Source organism: Diadema setosum, chromosome 9 (genome assembly GCF_964275005.1).
Source record: "Diadema setosum chromosome 9, eeDiaSeto1, whole genome shotgun sequence".
NCBI lineage: Eukaryota > Metazoa > Echinodermata > Echinoidea > Diadematoida > Diadematidae > Diadema > Diadema setosum.
Genome location: NC_092693.1, coordinates 24,303,580 through 24,329,527, shown reverse-complemented (window position 1 = coordinate 24,329,527; position 25,948 = coordinate 24,303,580). Strand labels below are relative to the sequence as shown.

General features: G+C 38.4%; 1 protein-coding gene across 1 annotated transcript; it reads left to right on the top strand.

Moving 5' to 3' along the window:
* Nucleotides 1-960: 960 nt before the first annotated feature.
* Nucleotides 961-14,348, top strand: LOC140233401 (uncharacterized). The gene is made up of 4 exons (XM_072313508.1): nucleotides 961-1,095; nucleotides 2,166-2,394; nucleotides 10,633-10,758; nucleotides 12,769-14,348. Exons 1-4 carry the CDS (start codon nucleotides 961-963, stop codon nucleotides 14,208-14,210), a joined length of 1,932 nt encoding a protein of 643 aa, XP_072169609.1. The 3' UTR covers nucleotides 14,211-14,348.
* The last annotated feature ends 11,600 nt before the right edge of the window (nucleotides 14,349-25,948 follow it).

Sequence of the window (25,948 nt, the reverse complement as noted above, 5' to 3'; positions counted from 1 at the left end):
AGACTGGAATCGTTGGTTTCAAGCAATTTGTAATTGACATCTACAAAGAATAAAGGAGTATGCATATCCTAAATATTTTCAGTTCAATCGCTGCATCGCAGAGACGGTCTATATGGGAATAATTCGTGTGCAATCGCAATAGCCTAGAAGCTTATGTCAATGCAGCATAAAGAATGGTAGAAAGTGAGGAAAAGTGCGTTGTGAAAAAAAAAAGCTTCAGATTGAAAGTCTAGTACGGACGTTGAATGTCTGGATTTGACGGTAAAATCCCGCCAAATGCTGCTGCGGTATTGTCACTATAACAACGCAGACATCGGCATAGAATTTTGAAGACGAGCTGACGAGTCAAACCACGATTCTGCGATGTGTAAGCGGGATTACTCGCTATGTTTTCGCTCTACTGCTTAAGGGAGTGAACTCGACTATGCAATCTAAAATTTTGCGGCGATGATACTATGGATTCGACGTAATCCAAGTCATACGCTTATCATGTCATATCCTGTGTTTCTCACATGATTCCTGATTCCGCACTTCCCTTTCTCTCCAATGATGGTTTCCTCCTCCGATCACGATCCAGCTGATACACGCTCTCTGACTAGTCTGACAAGCGTTAATTTATCGCAGGCTCACTTCAACTTTTTTACTCTATCATTGAACCCTGGTGGAATGAGAGTGAGTTTGAACGCTGGTCAAATGAGACAGTGCAAATTTTCATTTGCTAACATCACGTAAAGAGGGAGAAGGAGAATACATTAATATGGGTCATAAATGAAATGACATTTTAGAGGAGTGATTATAGGATAGCGTGCTCCAGACTGTGGTTTTAATGGAGAAACTGCTAGCTATTGTACGAACGTTCAGTCTTCTTTGATTACTCTCCACAAAGATGACGAGGTTAATTACATCTTATTACAACATTTATCTTGTGATGCTTCTCTTATGAATCAACTTGCAGTGTACATGTTGCATCACTGCGGCCGGACTATCCGCACTGCGGGGGACCTGATCCTGTCCCAAGGGAGTCTCTACTACCCACCCAACGCAAACTGCACCGTCACCATTCAGGCCCTCGGGGAAGGATCGGTACTCTTGCAGGTAGGTGAGCTATATAGCAGGCTACCTCCGGTGGACACACTGCACTGAGGAGATGGCATGCGAACGGACCATCCTATGGTCAATATGACTTTTCAGGCTGGACTCTATGGACTCTAACCGATTCTTTGCTCGGCATGCTTGCGTCTGCATAATGGCCAAAAGTATTTCAGTAATTTGACAGAATAAACTGCACACAAAATGAGGAAAAGCTCTTCCATAGAGAGGGCAGGTCCTATACTGAAGATAAAATGGCATGTTAAACGCTGTGAAGGGCTGTATTTTAATTTTACGTCAGATAAATCTATATGCATACCTTCAATTGAATGCTTTTAACAGCTTATAAAACAATTATTGTTTACCAACATTAACTGAACATTTTCATGAGGAGTAAACATATAATGTGTTGTTAGAATAGAACGTTTAGCATTCAGGACCCATGAGCTTGTGAATTATGCTGTTGTTGTTTTTTGTTGTAGTAGTTTGACTCCTCGAGCTTCATTTCTGCCTAACTGCCTAAAGCTGTAATTCATCTTTCCTACTGAGTGGTGGATCACTGTTCTGAACAAAGGGCAAAGGTGCCAAGCTAATCTATTTTGATCCGTGCAATGTAAACTGGACAGCTGTTCTGTGATATCATTATTGACACCTGTCTAGTGCGAATCAGCTGCACTATACTGGTATCACTGTAGGTTGTTTGCAGGGAAATGATAATGGACCAAGCTTTTGTCTCTATACATTAGCAGAAAGGGAATATGGAGTGTAAGAGCATTAATTTGACACCAGACACTGGATACATTCGAGAACAGTATTCATATGCCGTAGAGCTAGTGAAGATGAATTAGTCCTTGATTTGCATTCCGTTCGTTACATTGAAGGCTAGCTACATCATTAACGGTATTTCAATTAAGAGGCACTCGTTTTCAATGCAATATGGGGCCCTTATTTCAACCCGTATGCTCTCCCGTACTTTGCCAGTATGTTAAAGTGCATGAACTCTTTTCACGTACACATCTCACCTAATCCGCTGTATGATGCCTTCCCCTATCACTGAAATTTCTTCTTTTTTTCAGCTGAAAGAGGTTGACCTCAGATCGGGTGATAACTGCAGCAGGGACTACCTGGAGATAACCCACATCCAGGGGCGGGACGAGAGCGGCGTTCATGTCACGAAGAGACGGATTTGCGACGGGGACGCTCCATCAGAGGTGGTCTCCATGGGATCGTACCTCCAGGTCCGCATGGCAACAGATAGTCACCTGAGTGGGCGTGGCATCGCTGGGATCTTTACTACAGTGTCTGGTAAGGAAGTTAATTCCGACGATTACCACTGCAACAGAATTTGTCCAGTTTCCACCTCGGTAGTAAGAGACTGCCTTCATGCAAATTCATGGTCATCACTTTCGTATTTTCATCGAACAATTAGATATAATATTCTTTTGTTCTTAAATCATCACACTTACGAATCATGAAACATGATTTATGAAATATATATATTTATGTAGTTATGACGTATGGATTCTAATTTATACACATTGTTTATACATATTCATGACTATCATATTCGTAGGACAGCCCCCAAACATGACATCATTAGATATGTCCCTGCTTGTCCAGGACGAGCTCGGTGTTTTCACCATGGATGGGAAATAGGAAATCGATACTTCCAGTCTTTTGTTTCGTCGAAGTTTTATTTTTTCTTCCAGCGGTTTTTACTTTGTTTTTAAACGGCTTATTCTTATTCTTTAAAGATATTTTAACATTTCCTTCAGTGGAGTGTCTTCAGTGGAGTTTTCAACGTCTTTGCCTTATCCTCTTAAGACTTCTTGAGGGAGATAACAAATCGAACATAATTTGAAGCTATAATTCAACAGCTTAGCCTTATTTTGAACGCTCTTTAGTCCTTTTTTTTTGTGGCCTGAAGACATTTTTTTTTTGTATTTTTCTTTATCGATGGCCTTGTCTTATCTTCTTGAGATTTATTGAGGGAGGTAATAGAACATATGAAGAGTCATTTAATAACTCTGTAAGACGCAATATGCATGCATTAGCAACGGCTTACGAAAAGCGAGACTTTATTCGCCAACCTATCACAAATGCGACAGGCAAAACCTAACGCACGCATCACACAACTTGGCACCTTTATGCTATGACCGATCTATCGGGAATCATCAATTTGTGTTCGCAGATATAGACAGCAATGTCGAAAATGGAACTGTTGATGTTGACAGAGTATCTGACGGTGTTGGAGATGCAGTATTCCAAGATCTTCAAAATCACCCACAGGCAGTCGGCGATATGCCGGAGGATCAGCAACTCTCGGTTCGCCAGACGATAGAACATCTGGATCCTCAACGCGTGGAAAGGTTCTACTTTCATATTGCTCAGGTGGTCTTCATGAAACCGGAACTGGTAGATAGCCGCTCGTACGTCCATTTGAAGTACCGAGTGATGAACGAATTGGAAGTAGAGCTAGTGTAGAGACAGCAGAGACTGGCCAGGCACGTGGAAGGGTTGGAAGCGGTTGTTATAATCATGCCATGGACGTGGAAACAGTTTCAACTGTCACATAAATATGCTGCCGACCATGAACTATAGTTGGAAAAATCATCACAACATCCAGTGATGTCCCATGCACATCAAAGCATATCGAGACTGCATTGAGAACTTGTGGAATGCTTATCGATTATCACCTCTTGGACACTGTCGAGATGATTGAAGTTCACGATCGTGAACAAATAGAAGAGGTCGTGAGTTCATTGCTTTTCAACACCAGCTGCACGGGCACGCATCCGAAAGTCTAACTCCTGACAATCGTTGCAGTGTGCTGTTTTCAAGAACTGTATTGTTAGCATACACGCCTACAGAGAAATTACATGTCACCGTCTCAAATGTTCATGCACTCAAAATATAAAGTATTATCGTCTTTCATGGGCAGCTCTTTGCACAATAAACAAACGTGATAGTGTTCTCACGAGCTGGGGGTCTTCGATGTTTTTGACAAGGACCGGATTAGAACAACTTTCGGAAAAACTGGACGTTGTGAATAAGACTGTGAAAACTCATGAAGACCTGAGACAGGACGGGGAGGACAAGGACTTGGCGCGATTTCGCATCTAAGCTGGGTCTCTACGTTTCCCATCTACCAAAGACAAGATGGGGATAAAGATGGTTATGAGCTCTCGTTTCAATGGACAAAGTCTTGTTCACTTGAGGTGTTACACTCGAGCCAATGACATTGAGATGGGCAGGCCTACGGAGCAGGGTGTTGCCATGCCGGCTGCAGAATGGCGAGCTTTATGTGGAAAGAAAGAGAACATCACAGAGCTTCTCCGATCTCATCGGGAAGACGTTACAGGCGCCCTTCTTCCCCTTTTAATGTAACCGACCATGCAGCAGAGGGATGAGGAAATATAGCGTCTTCAACGTATCCACTTCAAGAGTCCGTGGCAACGTATTAGACTCATACCATGAGCTATAGAAAAAGCTATAGAAAAAGAACTACGCAAGAACCCCGACGCCAATGTTTAAAAGTCCTATACCGATTATGTGACGTCAATTGCCTAATGTGTCGCTTTCATCCATTGACAGTTGCACAACAGGTAGATTGTCCTATCCCACCCCATCCCTCCGTAAAACCCTCCATGCCACTCTTCACCCACTACATTTCCCACTGGGTTGAGGATAGAGGCTGTAGCACGTAGCGCTAAGAACCAGAAAGACAATGGAATCGACACACGAGACTGAGTTATCAGGTTCACAGAACACATAGTGACTGAGGCAAAATCTAAGAAATTTTTTTAAAGCTAGTCTCGATGTGACATCATCGCAATAAATTACAAAAGGTTGTTGACAAGGCAGTACGTAGTATGCGTGATCTGGTCCGATATGTGCCATCATCAGCAGCTCATCGCAATGATAATCGTCAAGACATGGAGATAAGTAAACGTGATGTTGATTGTAACGTGGGTACAGCTGTAAGTAACATTGTACAGAAGAAGAACAACAACCATGTGATCCCACCGGTATACCTTCTCAAATAAGAGCAATCTCAATATCCAACGAACATATCTTAATATGCCGGGATCTCTATAGTAAACTTACACTTTCTCCTATAGTTCGTCCACTTCCTCATGTTAATTTCCAGCTCTACTCGGACAATGACGATTTTGACGATGACAATACCGGGCATTAGCGATTGCTTATCTCCTCCACAACAAGGTGGTCCTGTGAAATCAAACGAACACTTCAGGAAACCGCAAATGGTCATGACCCTAAAGAATAAAGAGAGGTTGGAAGCGTGATATAAATACCAAACACACCGAACCCATCTCACGAAGAGGCAGGTTTGGAAGACAGTCCTTAAGATAATATTTTGTCACCGTCTAGTTCATCACAGTAGGATTCCCCCTCCAAATCGTCCCCTCATTGATAAATGAACGGCTTTCAAAATGCTTCGGGCCCCGAGAAGTGTGGTATGATTTCAGAAGTACCTCCAAACCACTGAACCCCATGACGGATGTCATCAAAGACCTATAGATGTAAGTCAGTTTGATGCTTTCCAAAGAGTGCTAGCGCCTAATCGTCTCATAGTTCTTGCTGGCCGAGACATGGAAGCTGTGATAAACGCAGGTCCGCCATCCAAATGTGTATAGTGTTTGTACTTTACAAGTAATCAACACTTTAATGTGATCTCTTCCATAAGATGATTTCTGTGTAAGTCCAAATTTTGTCCACAATTGTCCAAGGTGGCCAAAGATCCTCGATATCACAAAATGTCTTAACTCCTGTCGGGCTTGTCAAACGACAGACTGTGATGTCGAGAAAGGCGAATTTTCTGGTAGAAACAATTTGATTACATATACATGTGTATATACACTTCATGTAGCGTACATTTTCTGTCTGAACTGTGCTTTAAGTTACACATTATTGCAACATACCGTGGTAAGTCTGTGTGCCATGGTTACTAAAGTTAGCTCATGAAACCCGGAAGTGGCACCATAAATATAAACTGCCCCCTCCCAACCAACACACTTTTAAAAACGTGGCGCCGCGCCAGCCCTGATAATGTGCTACTTGCGCGTTACGCGTCAAAGTCCATACTATTGTAAAGGCACAAAAAAAGCAAGGAAAAAACGTGACAATGAAAACCACAGGCCAGGCAATTTTTATCAAAATGAGAAAGAGAACAAGCCTAAAGAAATATATATTTCTTGATTTCGAGTTCACGCAAGAAACGGGTTTACACACAAGTGCCCATCGCAAACGTGGGAATGTACAATCATGCATAGATAGTGGTGAAGAGACTTGCGCTCTCTGTGTGTGGTGCCGTCGGCGAAAGGCATGTTTCCTTCCACGGGAAAGCACATTGTCCGATTTTACGGAATGGTTGTTTAGTGGGCAAAGTCACAATGATACCGCTCTGGCATACAACACCAGAGCTTACGACTCCTACTTTTTGCTAAACAAATTAAAAAGTTAGGGGTTCATTCAGAGCTGTGGGAAGATACTCTGTTTGAAAACATCAGACCCAAATATTGATGTGAAGGATAGTCTATTTTTCTTTTGAATGCCGTTGTATACATTAAGTTTGGGAAATATCCCGTCGGACACCCGAGGATAATCCATTAACATCTCCCTAATATTGACCGCATTTCATGCAGAATTACTCCTCCTGCGTGCTACATCCTCTACATAATAATTATGCTGTCAATTTTATTTATGGTGAAAGCATATACAGTATATGTACAATGTTATATATTTGACAGATTTTTCCCCCTAACAATCTATTTTATCAAATGAACAATTTGACAGCGTGAGTTATATCATTATCATTGCAAACTGCTACTTGGCACTTGTAATACTTAATACCGTAAATAAGTTTGTGTGTCTACATGTTTGCTTTTCCAACATTGTGTACAAATTTGAGATAAATCTCTTTAATAATGAAGAGTACCATGAAATGATAAAAATGATCAAACGAAGAAAATATGAAATGATGACATGATGAAATTACGAAAGGAGGAATGGTAACATTCTATACCCACATCTTTATATTAATTGACGAGTATTGATACATTGATTGACTCTTTGTACGGTTGTTTGTTTTTAAAGCTTCACGTTCACTAGTATATATTTCTTAATGTTTTACGTATTTCTTGAGTCCATTGAATGTGTTTCGTATTTGAAGTTTCTATACATGTATGTGTTTGATTTCTGGTTTGTGTACAATTATATATCTTTGTATTGATATTGTTTATACATTAATTTCAAGTGAGTGTAGGCCTGTATATTTAATGAAATGACAACAAAAATGAAACACTGTGAAACAATTGTAACGTTAAGGCGTGATTTATTCGTCGTTCATTAAACATTCTTTACAAATGAATTACAACCTATTAAAAGTGTATTCTCATTCTGAATGATGTGCTATCAGCTGACGGTACATGTACAGTGTGTGTGTGCGGGGCATGACTTATCTTATACGATACAATATGCTGGGTGCAAGAATTGTTTGTGGCATTTTAGTCTAAATACTATCATAGCTTACGTTACAAAGTAAAAGTTTTCATTGACATTTAGACACGTTTTTCAATTCAATTTCAATTCAATTCAATGTGGTTTCTTGTGCAGATATAAAATAACAATCCAGCAGCTCGAAGGCTGATACGGTTGCTTTACGTCATCACAGACTCATAAAAATGAAATTAAAATAACACTGATAATATAAGCTTACGTGAAGATAAAAAAGGATATTATACACATCAGACCTGAGCATAAGAAATGGGATAGATAAGAGTATTGCACAACAGGAAAGGAGATATGTACGTGTATATAAGAACGAATATGGCAAGATGGAGAAGAGAGGGGAAGGAAGTGAAAATGTAGAAGTGGGGAAATATATTCAGTGCCCGAAAGCATGAAAACTAAAAGTACAGAATATGATATCGACACAACATCAAGCGGAAATACTATAAGTTATCATACCAAATCCGTAAATCATTAAAAAGGGAGGATAGGAAAGGGATATAAATTCAAATACTGGAAAAAAGGAGAAGACGGAATTTTGATTTAATTGCGGGAAAACATAAAGATTATTGCCGGTTGAATTATACAAATTTCAATACCATTCAATAGTTAAAAAATCAACAAGAGATAAGGGAAAACAGTGTGTTCTTACATTGAAAATACTTCCCACGGTTAATGGAAAAAAAGCCGAATGAGATGACACAAAATATGACATGTGACCGGACAAACGGATACAGAATCGTATCATAAAACCAAAAAAAAAAAAGTAAAACAAAAATACTTCACATTACATTGTATATCATTATCATTCTTACAAATGCCTTCCCTTGACCTTATAAACATCCAACTATTTTAACTCTTCCAAACCTGACTATTTAAACACTGCAGTCATCTCAATAAATTGTACATGAAAACAACTCAAAATCTAAATAACCCTACAATATTGAACCCTCTCAAGGTCATCCACAGACGGCGCCACCAAGCACAACACCAAAAATGTATATAAAATGCATTAAAATCATAATTTCCCTCTGCAATATCATATCATTTCACATCACTGTCATATAATTAGCACATGCATACGTATATTAAAATAAAACAACTCGAGCTATAGTTTTCTCGTCGTATGTAACAATTCTGTACATTGTACATTAAAGATAAAAACGCTCGATACAAGAATGAAATCATTGCCAATTATGAACAAACAAAGACAAACATAAATACACGTTGCAGTATTTTACAGTTAGAAGTGTATAGTGTGAATGTTGCCCGAATGAAAACGTAAATAAGATGAATGAATGCGCTCCGTGTCTGACTAATTATTGCGTGAACAACTATAAAGTAACGGTTTTCAGAGATGCGTTATAATATTCTCGTCATCCATTCTCTTTAACATGTAGGCCTACAGCAAAGATAAGATATACTCGATACAAACATGAAATCAGAAACAAACAGATACACGCGTGACTGACTCTGTGGAAAATATTGTGTGGACAAATGTTGTGGTAGAAAAAAAAATCAGGTATTACACATCCTTTATCACTCTTCAATACTATTCGCAATTTGTCTTATAATATATAGAGTGAAAGAGACATCGCATCATATGGGTAGCATCGTGTTGTATTTCAGATTAAACCAGTCATTAACTTTCTTGTCCTTTCCAAACACATCTGAGGCATTCTTCCTAGTTTTGCCTAAAGAACGCTTGACAAGATTATTATATACAATATGATATATGTACAATACAAACAATATAAAGAAAATAAAATTATATAAAGAAAATTCAACATACTTTCACTTTTCTAGCATAATGAAAGAGCCCTCGACTAACCTCTTTCAGAAAGCAGGGGAATGATATTACCCTTAATATAATTATGTCAGTAACAAGTTGATGGAATGTGTAATTTTCATGAAAACTGAATTTTTGCGGAATTCTTCTTTTCTTTTCTTTATATTGTTGCCCACACAATCATGACATCATGAACTCTAGTAGTCTCCTTTTCCAGTCATTACAACACCAAAAACCTTAAAAACTCATAACTTTTGCATCAATTGCCCGATTTTCCTCAATCTTTCACTGATGCGTTCTACTAAAATGTTGCTGCTTTCACTCGATCCATATTGTTCTTTGGGCTTTGGTTTTCTTTGACGGTACCGTAGTTTCAAGGGCTGATTGAAATATAAATTTCAGCAGGCAGTTTTCTGTTATAATGAGCTGTATATGACAACCATCGGGCATGTCGGGTGTGAGGTCAAAAGCATGCAGAGTATATCATTTTGCGTATTCTTGTCTATCTATACTAAGTATATAAATTCCATGTTCGTGAATAAACGATAAGCGTGAATTTTACTCTGTCACTGACAAGGATCAAAGTGGAATGAAGCGCCTTCTGAGGTACTGTTTCTCCATCCACTCTTACGGAGATAAAATTGAGGTTGAGAAGTTGAAGGGATTCTTCCCGTAAGATCCATTGTAGGCGTCGTTACTCACGAAACCAATGACAATTCTGTTAGGAAGTTCACTTAGAAACCAAGTGTCTTTGCTCACAGACATGTTTCCCGCAGGTACGCTGAATGAACGTACATCAACTTTATTGATTGGGTACTTGGCTATAGTTCTTTCCAGTGATTTGGCATGGGCGAGCATCACGGAAGGGTTGACTTTTACCCTCGTGACAAAGAGGGCGGCTTTCTGTACCTGCGCTTTGTATTTAGCATCTGTCTTCGAGGACAGCAAACAAAATGCATCCTTTTGACGGTAAATTTATTCCAATATCCTTCGTAAATCAAGCTTCCTCTGAAGTATTGTTAAAGTTCAATAAGATTTAGTGAATTGCTATTGTGAGCGTTGATTCAAAAGATCTGTCTTGGGTTTAGGTAAGAAAAACAATTTGCCCACGCAGGGATTATGCATGCATATCGAAAGATCATATCAATAATAGGAAGACGGAGGATGTACTCCACTGATATGATATAATTATGACCGATTGTGTTTGTTCTCTCATCATGTAGACATTGCCCTGTGCCTGAGCTACGACACGTACCAGTGCGACAACGGACGGTGCATCCCGTCCATTCTACGATGTGACTCGGTGGATCACTGTGGCGACAGCTCGGACGAGACTACCGGATGCATTGGTGTGTAATAGTAATAGTACATGACACGTAGGTGCATGATGGCACCCTCAATATGGAATATCCAAGGGCTCAATTTCTTGAAAATGTTTGCAAACTTTTAAGATGCAATGATGGCAGCGCCTGAAGGTTAATTCCACGCAATGTGCAAGTTGGCATTAAAGACATGCAAAACATAGTTCTCGTACGCCTATAGAAAGTGTTAAATCTTTCTCTAAAGAAGAGAAAAGTGGTGTGAAATAACGCTTTGATACAACAATTTCAGTCGGTTAACGATAAAAATGCAAAGTATTACCCCAAAAGGTACGCGGAAAGTATTGCAATGGAAGAGCATACCCGGTAGTGGTTGCGTTATGTACGGGAGGTTATATATTCGATTGCATCAATGATATCAGGCCGTATGTATAGCAACTCGAGACCTCAAGGCCCGAATTCACGAAGTAAACCATGGTTCAAATTGTACCACCTTCGTGAATTCAGGCCCATGAGGCTTATCCACTACTCCACAGTGCCCCTATAGTATTGTAAGGGTTGCTCAATTATCAGTCTAAATGACCAGTTCATGATATTTTTATTCACGAACCAGCGAGAGAGCTGTGAGTTGATGATGTCATCACCATTGTTATTTGCTTAGTGGGTATCGCACCAACGTTGCAGGGAAAACACTGCAGGGGAAATTGCAGGGGAACCACTTTGCAGGGAAAACATGATACTTTCAAAATCTGTAATTTTAACTCCAAGTCCGATTTTACTCTTTTATTTTTTAAAGCCATCTTGAACATTATGTGGAATTGTACTTTAATGTCAACTTGAATCAACGTTGTAGAATGACACTTCAAATGCCCACGGCTTATCGGCCATATTCCGACAACTTCACAGTAATTGCAAATCTCTCGATGAACCCCAGGGACCCCTGCTTTGCAAAAGCAAGGATTATAATACTAAGTATGGCCATGCTGTCATGAGCATACTGCATAAGGACGGGATAGCCCCATACTCACACAGGAAAGAGTAATAATCTATATGCATGTCATGAGGCAGTGGAATTCGGGTGCCGGCGGTATTACTTCCGCGTCTTCAACTATAGGTTCATGTTACATCTCGCGGTTCATGTCTGTGGTTTATAATAAAAAGACAAAACGAAGCTACTGTATAAGTAGCTATTTTAAACACTGGTATCGAATATCAATAGCAAATACGTGTAGATGAAAAAGCTTCCGGACAGACTCCACACAGTCATGCACCAGCAGATATTAATATCTTCATGATCTTGCAGTACATTTCGTATCATGGCCATGGGCATCCACTGTTCTGATTTGTCTTTTCATTCTGCAATGAACTTGCGTGCATAGTGAGATAAAGCTAGGCAAACTCTTGTCTGTGAAATCTACCGAGTACTTCCTTGGATTGATAGGGGACACACACACACACTTTCTCTACCACTCTCTCCCTCTCTATCCCCTCCTTCTCTCTCTCTCTCTCTCTCTCTCTCTCTCTGGATCCCCCCCCCCCCTTTGTTCCTCCTCCCCCTCATTCACTTTTTGTCGCTCTCTGAATATTGCACCTCACATTATAACTATGTTTTTATGTCGCCGCATTAGACATAAGTAAGAATTCTGATGACTCACCTGTAAAGTCTAGAACTTTCTTCTGCCTTTATATCGAGGAAGAAGGTGGCAAGGCAGAGTTCGCAGTCAACCCTCTGCACCGTTCAGGCACCAGATAACTATAGAAGGGAGGAACTGTAACGTTGTACCGGCCGGCACTTTCATTAAGTCTGTCATCTCTCCTTATACTCACTTTTTAAAATTATTTCCCTCCCACCACGTGCACATAACATTATGGTCTCATACATAGTCATGTGTTGTGCGCCTCGTACATTTTCATTATTAAGTATCCGCTGCTGGCATTATAGCTAATGTGCACTTCGAGAAAAGTCCCGCTCAAGTAATGAGGTTGACGTGTCAGCGTAATCATGAGTCTATTTCCTTCTCTGTTTCTTTCCATGAACAGACGACCTCCCCTTTTACCTTGGGGACAGGATCCTCGAGCACAAGGAGGTGATTTTTATCGGCATGGCAACGCTTTTCACGGCGATCTTCTCCTTCATCTTCGCCATCTGCTGCACCAGGGACTCCATCAAGAAAGTTAAGCGCCAAGTTCAGCGGCTCAGGAAATCGTCGGAGGAAGAGTCGATTCCCGTTGAGCGAACGTTCGAAGAGGAGCTGCGGCAGGCATTGATGGCCAACGCGTACGACAGACGCGTAAGTCAGCCGTATGACACAACTCTGAATACCATCACGGGCGGGGAGCTGGCGAGGCAGCTGAAATCGCAGCTGCAGCAGATTCAGAAAGGCCCTGGTGACGCGACGCGGCCCAACAACTCCCAGACTGACGATGCCTCCCTTTTCAGTCCTTTCCAATCACACCACTACAACAGAGCCAACAGCAATAGTGAAATAGTCAAACTACTCGACTGTGAAAATAACGAAGTGTTCGCTGGTGTGGAGAATAAAGCCAGCTCCTCATCGAACTCGCCATCGAGAGCGAGGAAACAAGACAAACCAGCGCCTGCGCTGCCGAGTGTAGTGGTGACTGAAGATGGAGATCAAAAACCTCAAGTGGTGTTGTTTCACCCATCTGATGCGAGAGAGACGTCTCCCGAAAGCATCCAAGGACTGTATCAGAAACGTCCCTCCAGATTTCAGGTTACGTCCGTTCCAGAGGAAGACAAGACTAAATCTCCATCCAAACAGCGCTCCCTTTCTCCATCCAGGACTGTTGGTTCGAGATTCAGCATCTCCAGGGTATCAGAGGATGCTCGCCTGAAACCCAAATCTCCCGAAACATCGCCTCCATCCAAATCGTCGTCTAAACAGCCTTCTGTTAGTGCAAGCCATCAAAGCGAAGGAAGTCAGTCGCAAAGGGGAAAGACTCCGACAAAAACAAAGCAATATCTGGAGGTCACCCGACCACGCAAGGGAACGCTCGGTGCAACTCAAGTACAGTTGGAAGAAATCTCTGCCAAGTCGACTGGCAGTCGGTTTACTGTGGAGAAAGTCAAAGAGGAGCCCTCAACGTCAGAATGCAATCCCGATGCCGACAAAGAGAAACCGAACCCGCCTGAGCAAACAAAGAAGTCAGCAAGTCTTTCCCCACCTAAGAACCAAGCCAGCCGTTTCACAGTGGTGAAAGTGGATGATGACAATACTGCACCCACGCCCAAATCGTCTAGTACCTTGCAAACGTTTGAAAAGCAGTTTGAGTATCTAAAACCAACAACCGTGCCCAGAACAGCTCAGCGGAGAGGAAGCGATGGAGCAATAGGCGAGGTGAAAAGATGCAATGAGGACGAACCAGATTCAGCAGTAACTATACACGGTTTGCCCACTCACACCAGCACAAAGCTATGGGACCATGTTAGCAGGAGGTTTAAGTATGAAACGCACTTATGAGCCGTCCTGCCTGATACTTTCATGGGTGGGGATAGTTGTAAACGAGGCAAACATATTTCCCGTTGGTCCACGGCATTGCACTGCGTTGAGGTGTCGGTGGGTAGGGCTACTATATGCATTTCATAATTCCTTGACCATATGCCAGGCTAGAACTACGTCATAAACAGTGCAGGACGACATTCGTTTGTGACAGTGTCCCACATTCACTACTCAGGTCCAAGGTAAAGTGCATTCACGCAAAGTTCACCGGAGTTGAAAAGCTATTGACATCGTCCTGGCCACATTTGCTGTGACACTGATGCTAACCAAACGATTTCCCTTTTCTACACAGGGATTTAGTTGTGATAGAAATGAAAGGAATTCCATATGTTAACATTTGCTTGGACCGGATAATGGAAGAACAAATATGGGACAAATGTGTTTTCATGTAAAACATGTATGCACTGTAAGATGAATTTGTTGGGCCTTTCCGTCGTAACATTCCGTGTTGCATGATGTGCCGGACCCGAGGCCATGTCGTGTTATTTGACTCTGCATTATTATCAGTATATCGCCATAGAATTAAACTACAGTATCTGGTGTGATTGGCAGCAATAATTTTAGTACCAGAAATAGACTCAGGTATATAGGACAGAGGAGAATATGAAAGGGAGAAAGTTGATTTTGGATGACAGAAATATATCAAAAGAGATCAAGTGAAACATAACCTGAATAAAGTTTCAAATGATATGAAAGTTATGACTTCGCAAATGTCAGCATTAGCAACGTCATGTCGGCCGACATGTCGGATGTTTCACAAGTTCTTGTAATCACAGTCTCGTTGAATTATTTTGCAATTCGCTCTCACTTACTTTGCACATAAAGATTTTTTCTTGGAGAATATGTTTGTTTGAAAAATTAAAAAAGAAATAGTGAAATTTCAGGCACAAAACTGATCATTTGAAATAGACAAAGCTACTGCTTATGGTAACGGCAGCTGTATATTTACGAATTGCAAGTACATTCCTTTTATTTATTAGACCAGCAGCACTATATAATAGTGCAGCTGAATATGGGTTATCCAGTCATCTTGTCTTATCCAGATGGAAATGAATCTGTTATTTGTCTGTTCTTACTTTGATACTCTCTGAATATTTTTCTATTCATCTTATGTTTCTATATTCATGTGCTCAATATGAATTTGCGTCCTGGGATTTATACTCTTTGAAAGCCCTAATAACATTTCGTAAATTGATCACTTAATTCTTGGTGAGACACCTCAGTTATTTGAAAGAAGTTAGCAACCGGCCGTTGTTCAGATAATGTTTTGAAAAGGAAGTCTCACTCACGATAACCGAATTTTTTGCTATCATGTACACTGTACTGACATTGATATCGTTGTGACCCAGAAATGAGATATCTTGCAATAATATTCTCCTCTCAAATAACCATTTCCTGTTTGATCGTTTCTACGCGTCGTTTATGCAGCCAGGTTTCGTATTTTTCGCCAATTTTTGCAGTTTGCAAACAATTTCATGCGTGTGGAGTTCAGTAATCAAAACGTTTCAATAACGCTTAGCTATCTTTACCGCTATACGTAATTAAGTCATATTTAGGCTACTACGTTAATGGGGTGGTATTGATTTTTGTGGCAATCTTCTATACCAAGTTGTAGTAAGTAAAAGGAAAAAAAAAAGAAGAACAGTCTGCTATGACTGTTAAAATGAATAATCCACCAAAGATTAATCAAAGAAGGTCGTATTCAGCATTGTTTGTCTATATATTTTTTCTGTATTTGTATAGAATTATTGTTCCCTCAAGAACACTCTGAATCATATTATCACTTTAAAGTTTTCACCCAGCTATGACAAATTTACTGCTAAATTTGCACCTTTCCCTTATGTACGCGGGAAAAGATGGGGGCACAGGGTGGTGAGTTTGTTAACTGTGCTAGTATCCATAGTGCTGAGAATGATGTTAATTATTATTATTATTATTTATTTTTTTTTTTTGGCGTGTGGTGAGTGTCTTACCAGGATCATGAAATATGTTCTTCCATCATTATTTGTGCCTTAATGTTGTTGTTTGTGTTTTTGTTGTTGCAAGAAAATTTAAACTTTCCAACAAAGCCGTGTAAAACGCAACATAGAATAAACTATGATATTGTTGTTGTTGTTATTTTAAAGATCGAAAGACTATGATATTCTCCGTGCATCTATCACCTGTTCCAGCAAACTTGACTTTGGCAATATTGAAAGATAACTTGATCTTTTTGAAGAGCTTTGCTTATGATGTATGTCTATAAAACAGTTTACAGTACTATGAACTCGTTTGTTAATTCATCTCTTGCAAGCAACTCATGAACTCGTGCAAGCATTCAAACTCAAAGGTGCAGCTTGTCCAAAAAGGCTTAATAGTTCAAGATGACTATAGTAAATTTAAAGCAATTTGTATTGTGTCTATATGTGTGATCTGTAGGAGAAAGTATCTTACAATTCTCAGCAATATTCTTTTTTATGTTGTTCGTCCTCTTTGTTCTATAATGCCTACTACATTATTAGGAAAAAATGGTTGATGTAACAAATTTACTTCAGAGAAATCCAAATACCATGCGTAAGTTGATTATGTACATTATCTTGTTAAACAGAAAAAAAAAGTCTGACGGTTGTGAATGTACGTCATAATGTTAGCATAATCATGAATATTATTATAAGCATCATCACAGAGGGCATCTACTGCGTTACTACTCTTCGTTAATGTCTGAAACAATAGTGACTTAATAATTTATCGGCTGTCAGGATTTTGACTTGTTGCCGTTGAAATTGAATCAGGGAAATATTATTTTTCTCCCACCTTCCTGGTTAAAATGAACTCATTTGTTACAGTTTCTACACTGAGAAAAATACAAAGTCTAATAATTGAAACAAGTGTTACTGTTTTACATGATGGAAAGAATATCTTTTCTCAATGTAATATATTGTGTGCATGTTCAGGGTTGTTATACACCGGTACAGAATTTTCACTCAGTCTCTTGAGGTATATTTCATTGTATGCAAACCAGACTTTATACATTAAGTGCACGTCAGTTCTTTGTTTAACATTTAATACTCGCAATCGCGGATGATAAGAAGAGGTTGGTAATTTCCAGTCGGAATAACCTTGTATCTATAAAGCACATTATATTGTCAAACAAATCACAGCACAAGAATTGTAATGAAAATGACGACTATGTGACATTCATACAGTAAACTAATGAAAATGAAGGCGTGAGCTTTACCAGACATCGATATTTAACTTTGTGTCAAAAATATAAATATTTTGTAATTTGCATTGATTTGCATGTATTTATAGAAGTTATTTTCTATTGGTTTTGTGAAACATATCGGTGTATTCATTAAAATGCAAGAAACATCAGCTGCTGCTTTGCCATTTTCAATGTACGTGTGTTTTCTTATTCATTGATTACCTACTTTCCATCTTTCGTATTTATTGATCTATTAGTATCAGCCAGTCATTCTTCAATGCTCATTTTCTTATTTGTTGAGTTATTTCCTTTTTTTATTATTCATCTGTTTATTTATCCATCATGTAATGATTGCGGTACATGGGAACTGTAATTTGCAAGAACTGGTATCATAAGGATTTAAAAAAAAAAAATATCATGTTTCTGTACTATAGATAAACGCCAGCTAGAAGAACACAACAATAGAGTATTATAGCAAAATGAGTTATTATATTTCCATTCTTGTTGAGGTTGTTGCGATAAAAGCTGCTAAAAAGAATAAGAAAATAACGAGAAAAAAGGAATATTAATCATAAATTCAAGAATATTTATTGTTATGTTACAAGTGAGGTATTCTGGGAAAGGATTTATTTCGCTCCATCTGATGATGGGCTTATTTTAAAATGTTGAGAAATGGCGTTTAGCCCATTTTGCAATGATACTCTTCAAATACAGAGCTGCCATCTTATGTATCACAGAAAAAAAAAATCGTGACGCAGACATGGCGTGAAATCACGATGTGTTATGCCCAAGATGACTCATGTTGAGTAACCTCCTTGCTCATATTACTGGTTGGTTTAGCCAAGGAGGTACTAGGCGAGCCCAGTACCTCCTTGGTTTAGCATTGCACCTGCCAGGTTGGGGTTTGTGTCTCTTGCTCTCACCATGTTCCCTGTACCAAGTGCTCAAGGTGCATTTATGCAATAGCGCCATCTCTAGTCGATCTCTCTCGACCTTATTCTTTACTATGATTTACATCTCTTATGCATTGCGAGAATGACTGCCTGAATAAAATTATGCCCTTGTTCCTAAGTACTAGCGCTATGGGGGCCTTTCATGGTACATACATTTACATTGATTTGGGTTGTTTTTGTTTCTTTTTTTTTTTTTGGTACCTGTCGTATTTCATATTTCATTTCCTTTTTTCCCGATGATGCAAGCCGCAAGGCTTCGGATTAACTCGTAGCTCGTAGTAATAACAAAGAAATATCACTTTTCATCATTTTCTTCTGTACACTATAGTATTTCCGCCTGTCGGCCAAACGTGGATGTCAGATATGGCTTCAAAGAGCAAGGGAATGTGTGTGTTTGTGCAGGGGGTTTCATCTCACCTGCCTGGTTTGTGTGTACTTGTGAGTGCTTGTGTGTGTTTGTGCGTGTGTATAGGTGTGTTAATCCTCTCAGTCTCCTGTTACTTGCTGAGATGCCTGCATGTCAAGATAGGGCTATACCTCACCACTGAAGAATGTGAACCGCGATTCGTTCAATCATGGAGCTACAGATGGTACTATCATATACAGTACATGTATACCAATGCCAAGGAGCTCAGTGAAACATAATCACACTGTCTGTACATGATATACATTGTACAGTTATATGTCCCAAAAATAATTACAACGGGGGCCTCCGCAATGATATCTTTAAAAATAGTGAATCAATCTAAATACAAATTCAGGGTATGAAACTATAACTCATTGCCCACATCTTACAGAAAACCCCACTCGATTTGCTTCAGTGGTCAAAGAGAAATACGGAATTTTGTGGAGGATGTCGGGAATCTCTTCTGTCCAAGTTCTGTCTGTTATTAACACACAAGATCATCAAAATGCTAAACTCGGAAGAATCCGATTCATGACATGCTTTACAACAATCCACATTTCCCCGTGACCGCTTAGTCAAATTGAATGGGGATTTCTGCAAAATAGAGCTAAAATGTGACATTTTAAGACCCTGAAGTAGCACTTAGAAATTTAATCATATTGGGCGTTATCAATGCGAAATCTGATTGTAATTTTTTGGGGGACATACTGCAGTAAGTCGCCCCCAAAATTACAATCAGCTTTTCGAATTGATAGCACCCTATATGATCAACCTGTCTAAGTGCTACTTCAGGGTCTTAAAATATAACATCTTAGCTCTATTTTGCAGAAAACCCCAATCAATTTGGTTAAGCGGTCACAGAGAAATGTGGATTGTTCTAAAGCATGTCATGAGTCTCATTCTTCCAATTTTAGCAATTCAATGCTCTTGTGTGTGAATAATAGACAGAATTTGGACAGAAGGGATTCCCGACATCCTCTACAAAATTCCTCATTACTCTTTGACCACTGAAGCAAATCGAATGGGATTTCTGTAAGATGTGGGCAATGAGTTGTAGTTTCATACCCTGAATTTGTATTTAGATTGATTCACTAATTCTTAAAGATATCATTGCGGAGGGCCCCGTTGTAATTTTTTTTTTTGTGGGACATACTGTATTTCAACTGAGTGTCATGACAATTCACATTATAGATGATTATGATATAGAAAGATGGATGGATAGATACGGATTGATAGCAAATAGATAAATTGGTACAAACATACATAGGACCTACATAATATACAATGTATATATACACACATACAGGTATATAATATATTCACAAATAGGCACGTAGGTGAATGGATGGATAGATAGGGCCGATATAAATAGATAGATGAATATAGATACAGAGACAGATAGGTAGATAGATAAATAGATAGATATATAGATAGATAAATATACAGATATGTAGATAGATAGATAGATAGATAGATAGATAGATAGATAGATAGATACTCATAGATAGATAGATAGATAGATAGATAGATATATAGATAGATAGATATAGATAGATAGATATATAGATAGATAGATAGATAGATAGATAGATAGATAGATAGATAGATAGATAGATAGATAGATAGATATAGATAGATAGATATATAGATAGATAGATAGATGTATAGATAGATAGATATATATATATATATATATATATATATATATATATATATATATATATATATATATATATATAGATATATATATATATAGATAGATAGATAGATAGATAGATAGATAGATAGATATAGATAGATAGATAGATAGATAGATAGATAGATAGATAGATAGATAGATAGATAGATAGATAGATATAGATAGATAGATAGATAGATAGATAGATAGATAGATAGATAGAAAGATATAGATAGATAGATAGATATAGAAGATAGGAAGATAGATAGAGATAAATTAGATGTAGATACAAAGACATGCAGGTATATTTCAGACATTGATTTCAGACATAATTATGAACACAATCACGAGTCGGGAGCTCTATATCTAAGCATGAAGCTACAACATCCATGAAAGCTGTCACACTTCTGAGCCAACATTGCCGCGCCCTGCCCTGCCCCGGCGCGCCGGTCTTGTAGTCTAAGCTCGTGATTAAAGTTTTACATTTATTCTGTATCGTGTTTCCAGACAAGACTAGACATTGTCCGCAAATCGAGACTTCGGCAAATGATCTCACCAAAATACATGCTGATAACAAGATGCGGCTAGGATATTGATTATCTATTACAGATTTTAAAAAAACACACAAATAAACATACAAGAGAGGGCCAGGGGACAATTTGAGAGCATTTTGCACTAAAAAGTATATGAAAACATTTCATGATCTCATGAGTACACTACGTGTCAAGTGTAAACCCCAAGAACAGTCAACACGAGACAATTTTCGGTAGTAAATTCATATCTCGCTGCATCATCATAAGACGACTCATCTCCAACATTCCAATCCTCCTCCACGTGTCGCTCACACATCCAACCGCGTCTCGTCAAAGTAAACTACTTCCCCGACACGCGATCCGCTGCTACGTGGAACCATTCATATTCTGTGAGTCACCACACCTAGCGTCATCTTCGTAGCCAGACGAGACAGCCTTGTTGAGGCTTCGCAGGTCCCAGAGAAAGTAGTTCGGGCAGACGTGCTATAAATAGCCACATGATGTCATCATTTCTTCTTATGTATTGCCCACCTGTAGCTTATATCGACAAACACTGAAATTGCCGTTTGTTTTGAAACATTATTCTAGGTATCGAAATGTTTTTCGTGCTTCTTCTTTGCTCTACTCACAGAATAGTTCACTTGAGAGCCGGAGGATCCAGGGTAGTAGCTTGCTTTTACGGAAATCTCGAAACTTGACAAAACTTTATCTTGTGGTGTCATTTTGTGTCAAAAGAACCCCGTTTCTCGAGATTTGACAAAGCTGCTCAGTATACAACCGTGAGAAATAAATGAGTGTTGCAACGTTCCGTTTATTGATTTTATCCCCCTTTTTATTCGCACTAACCCTACATACCATCGCCTACATGTTCGATGTATGATTATGAGGTGGTGCACATTTATCACAAAATGCAATCTTCACGTTTGAGCCCCCAATTCATATTGTAATTGCCTCTTCCATACCCTGGGTAATGGTAAAGTAATCTGTGTTATCCTGGTTCCTAGTGTCCACCTCCTTGTGATGACCACATAATGACAACTATCAACTCGAAGAACCGGTGAAGTCCAAGTTCATTAGTCATTATGAAATTATTTCATTTAATTTTGTATAATGTCATTTCAATTCAGTTTGCAAAACTGAAGGATAATCATTAACGTACTGCACTCATCATTCACTGGGAATACCCATTGACCATAGAATAACTAAGAACTGTTAATGTTATTTCACTTTGTCTCATCTCTTGCATACTCATTATGACTGTTTCTCAAGGATCTTCACAAAGGGTTGACTTTGCTTACATGTCCTTTAAAAATAATGTTTGAGGTTTCATTCACATATGCCATATAAGTTGACTTGCTGAATTTTCAGTGTTCATGAAATTCTTGATAAAATTTATCACGCTTGTCCTAACTACAGTGTGCCTATTACCGAATGGGTTCCATTCTGTGTGTTTTGGTTTTCTTTTTTTCAATCATGATACTTTTCTTTGGGGAAAAGTCCCAAATGAATGCAAGATCTGCATGGAGGTAGCAGAGGGAGGGACTAAAAAAAAATGTATGTACTCTCACATAAACCCACACACAATCCGATGTTGTCGCATCACGGTTGCCACTTGAAAAATTCCTCCATCCATCCCCATGAAAGATAAAAATCAAGACTTGGTTAGTGTAAACCCAACGCTGAATCTATCCTTCAGGCCTAAATATATGAATGAAAATACCATCTTCTTTCTTCTCACTATTTCAATTAAACAAGGAAATAAATTCTTATCCTACGAGACAATCTGATAAATTTCATTTATAATAATCCTTAAACAGTGAGGGCTCTGAAATCTATCAGACACACGGGACCCGATGTTTGGAACTCTCTTCCTTCTGAAATTCGAAGTCCCTGTATTCTTTTAGGAAAGCTGTAAAAACAATGATACTCTTTCGATATCAGTAATTTCGTTGTCATCGTTAGTGTATAATACACGAAATTCCTTCGTAGAAACTTCGCCGCATTTCATCTACATTTGTATTATGTTATCTATTATGTGACTCACGTAACCAACCGTAAACTGTAACTGGTCACCTGTACCTCGTTGAGAAATATTTTGTCATGCCTTACTAATCAGTGATCCAGGTGAACTAACTTTGTGTAAGCCTTTAGTGAAAGCAGACAGACTTCTCCTTTCCCTTTCTCCTTTCTACTATCCTATCTCTACGCAAGTCATCCCTCCCTCCTATTTTTTTTTCTATGTGTATTATGTACGAGGGTTGCACGCAAATCAAGTGCCTACTGTATTATTCATTGTACGGTTGTATTGCTGATACGTTTCTGCTGTACATTGTGTAAAGGCAATGAAGAAAAAATATTTTGTTAACAACTGATGTTTATATATGTATGGCTCCGACAATGTATGTATAATACATCTACATGTATGTTCACGTACAATGATAATACAGATATCAATCAATCAAATAAATCAAATCAAATCAAATCAAATCAAATCAAAATGAATGTAAATTTGCTTGCCCTCACTAATTGCTCTCAGTCATCTCTCAAGTAACATGAAACAAAAAACTGAAGTTTTAGCACAACTTATGAAACAGATACAGACACGGAAACAGACACAGACACACACAAACACACACACACATACACACACACAAACACTGATGCATTGTACAGTATTTTGACATCATAAATGCTGCTCAATTTAGGAAAAAAAGGCAGATTTCTCATCTTGAATTGTCCATGACTGTAAATATAATTTGCTACAGGGAAATCTCAGGCAAAAAGAAACTTTACTTACAGTTAACTGACCTCTGATCCACAACATAAAAGTCAAAAGAAATAAATTTCTCTCACAAATCTATGATCTTTTCACATCAGGCTGTGTGATATTGACGTGATATTGAAGAGAGGACATTTTCTTTTGTAGAAATAAGGACAAACAAACCACAGGCATTCTACAATTTAAAGGTCCTGTTTACCTTTGGGAGCAGTGATTTAAAAATTTTTCAAGATATCACATTTGATGCATATGTGTAGGTCTGTTGTATCACAAAACACCCTACCATATAACATTTTCGCAATAAAGCCTAAAATATAAGGAGATATCAGTATTTCTCTCAATAAACCATAACTGTAGACGGTTTAGTCTGGAAACATTTTTATCATACTATTCTTCACATTTTGTGCATTTAACAATGCTTAACATCGATTATACGGATTCAGATTTTTACAGTGGTTGTTTCTGTCCCTAACTCACATTTCAGAACTATTTTAAAGCACTAATGCTGGGTTTTTGTTTCATCTGCAAATGGTAAATTATGCCTTTAATCAACTGGTAACAAAATGTATCTTCATCACAAAAGTACTGATAGTTGTTGTTGTTGCTCACTACTCCAATGTACCAGTTAAAGGCATAATTTACCATTTGCAGATGAAACAAAAACCCAACAGTAGTGCTTAAAAATATATCTAAAATGTGAGTTAGGGATAGAAACAACCACTGTAAAAATTTGAATCTGTATAATCGATGTTAAGTATTGTTAAGTACACAAAATGTGAACAATAGTTATAATAAGAATGCTTCCAGACTAAACCATATACAGTTATGGTTTATTGAGAAGAATGTTGATATCTCCTCATGTTTTAGGCTTTATTGCAAAAATTTTATATGGTAGGATGTTTTGTGATACAACAGACCTACACATATACATCAAATGTGATATCTTGAAAATTTTTGAAATCACTGCTCCCAAAGGTAAACAGGACCTTTAATGTATTTTAGAATCAACAGTATTTTCTGAGTGATACTTTCTCAACAGAGGACCCTATTTTGTTTATAGGCCTAATACTGTGTCTTGCAGAATGCTTCATGCATGTGCTGTGTTCCTCTGTTACCATTTTGACATAGAATAGGAGCCTAGTTTCCATCTTATTTGATACAACAAACTAAAATAAAACAAGTCTTTTTCTGTAGTCTCAATCAATTGATCAAATGCCCTTGAATTCATTGTTTTGTGTATTTGTGAATATTAATGACAGATATTAAATACAAAATTTTCTGGTTTAATGACCTCTCTATACATCGTTTGTCCTGTGTATCTATAACCAAGTTTTATGTACATAATGTGAATGCCTTTACACTGCAGCTACCATACAGAACATTAAAAAGAAAATGATTTCATGGCGTACATGAAAGTGATTTACTTTCATTATCTTTTATTGGAAAACATAGACAAAATATCACATGTATATCTACACAATTATACAGTACTATATTTCAAGCGCAATTCCACATCCTATTCATGTTGACTATGGTAATAGAGTAAAATTGGATGACCAGAGTTGTAAAAGTTTCATCATTATCTGAAAAAAAAAAATAGAGGTCATGAAATCAATAAAGTATCAGATGTTTTTACTGAATACTGGTAGTCATATTGGTTGCATCCACACATATGCAAATTAGAAGATGAGAAAATGGTATCATCTCCCTCACAAATCATCTGTTGGTTTACACACAGAAACATTAAACATGCTATATTTAGGGTTGACGGTTGTCTCCCCTTAAAGTCCTTAGTGTTAGATGGGTTTGTTCTATTTTCTATCTTTTATTATTATTATTTTTTTTTGGGGGGGGGGGGTTACAAGACTACAGTCAACCCTGCCTAAGTCGACCTCGCGTAAGTTGAATAATTGCCACAGTCAAGGTCTTTTCAAGTCCTCTTCTCTTTATATTCTATTGATTTTAATCCCTCATAAGCCGAATTTTCTCTTTTAAAGGCGCACTAGTCCCAGTTGTGTAGAGGGCGCTGTTGATGATACTGCCGATCACCATTAGCATTAATTGATACGAAGATTGCCGAAGTTGTCATCAAGAGTAAAGCGTGTAGGTGTTGCTAGGTGACATTGCCTTCATTGTCTTCTCTGCGCATCACGCAGTCTGTAGTAA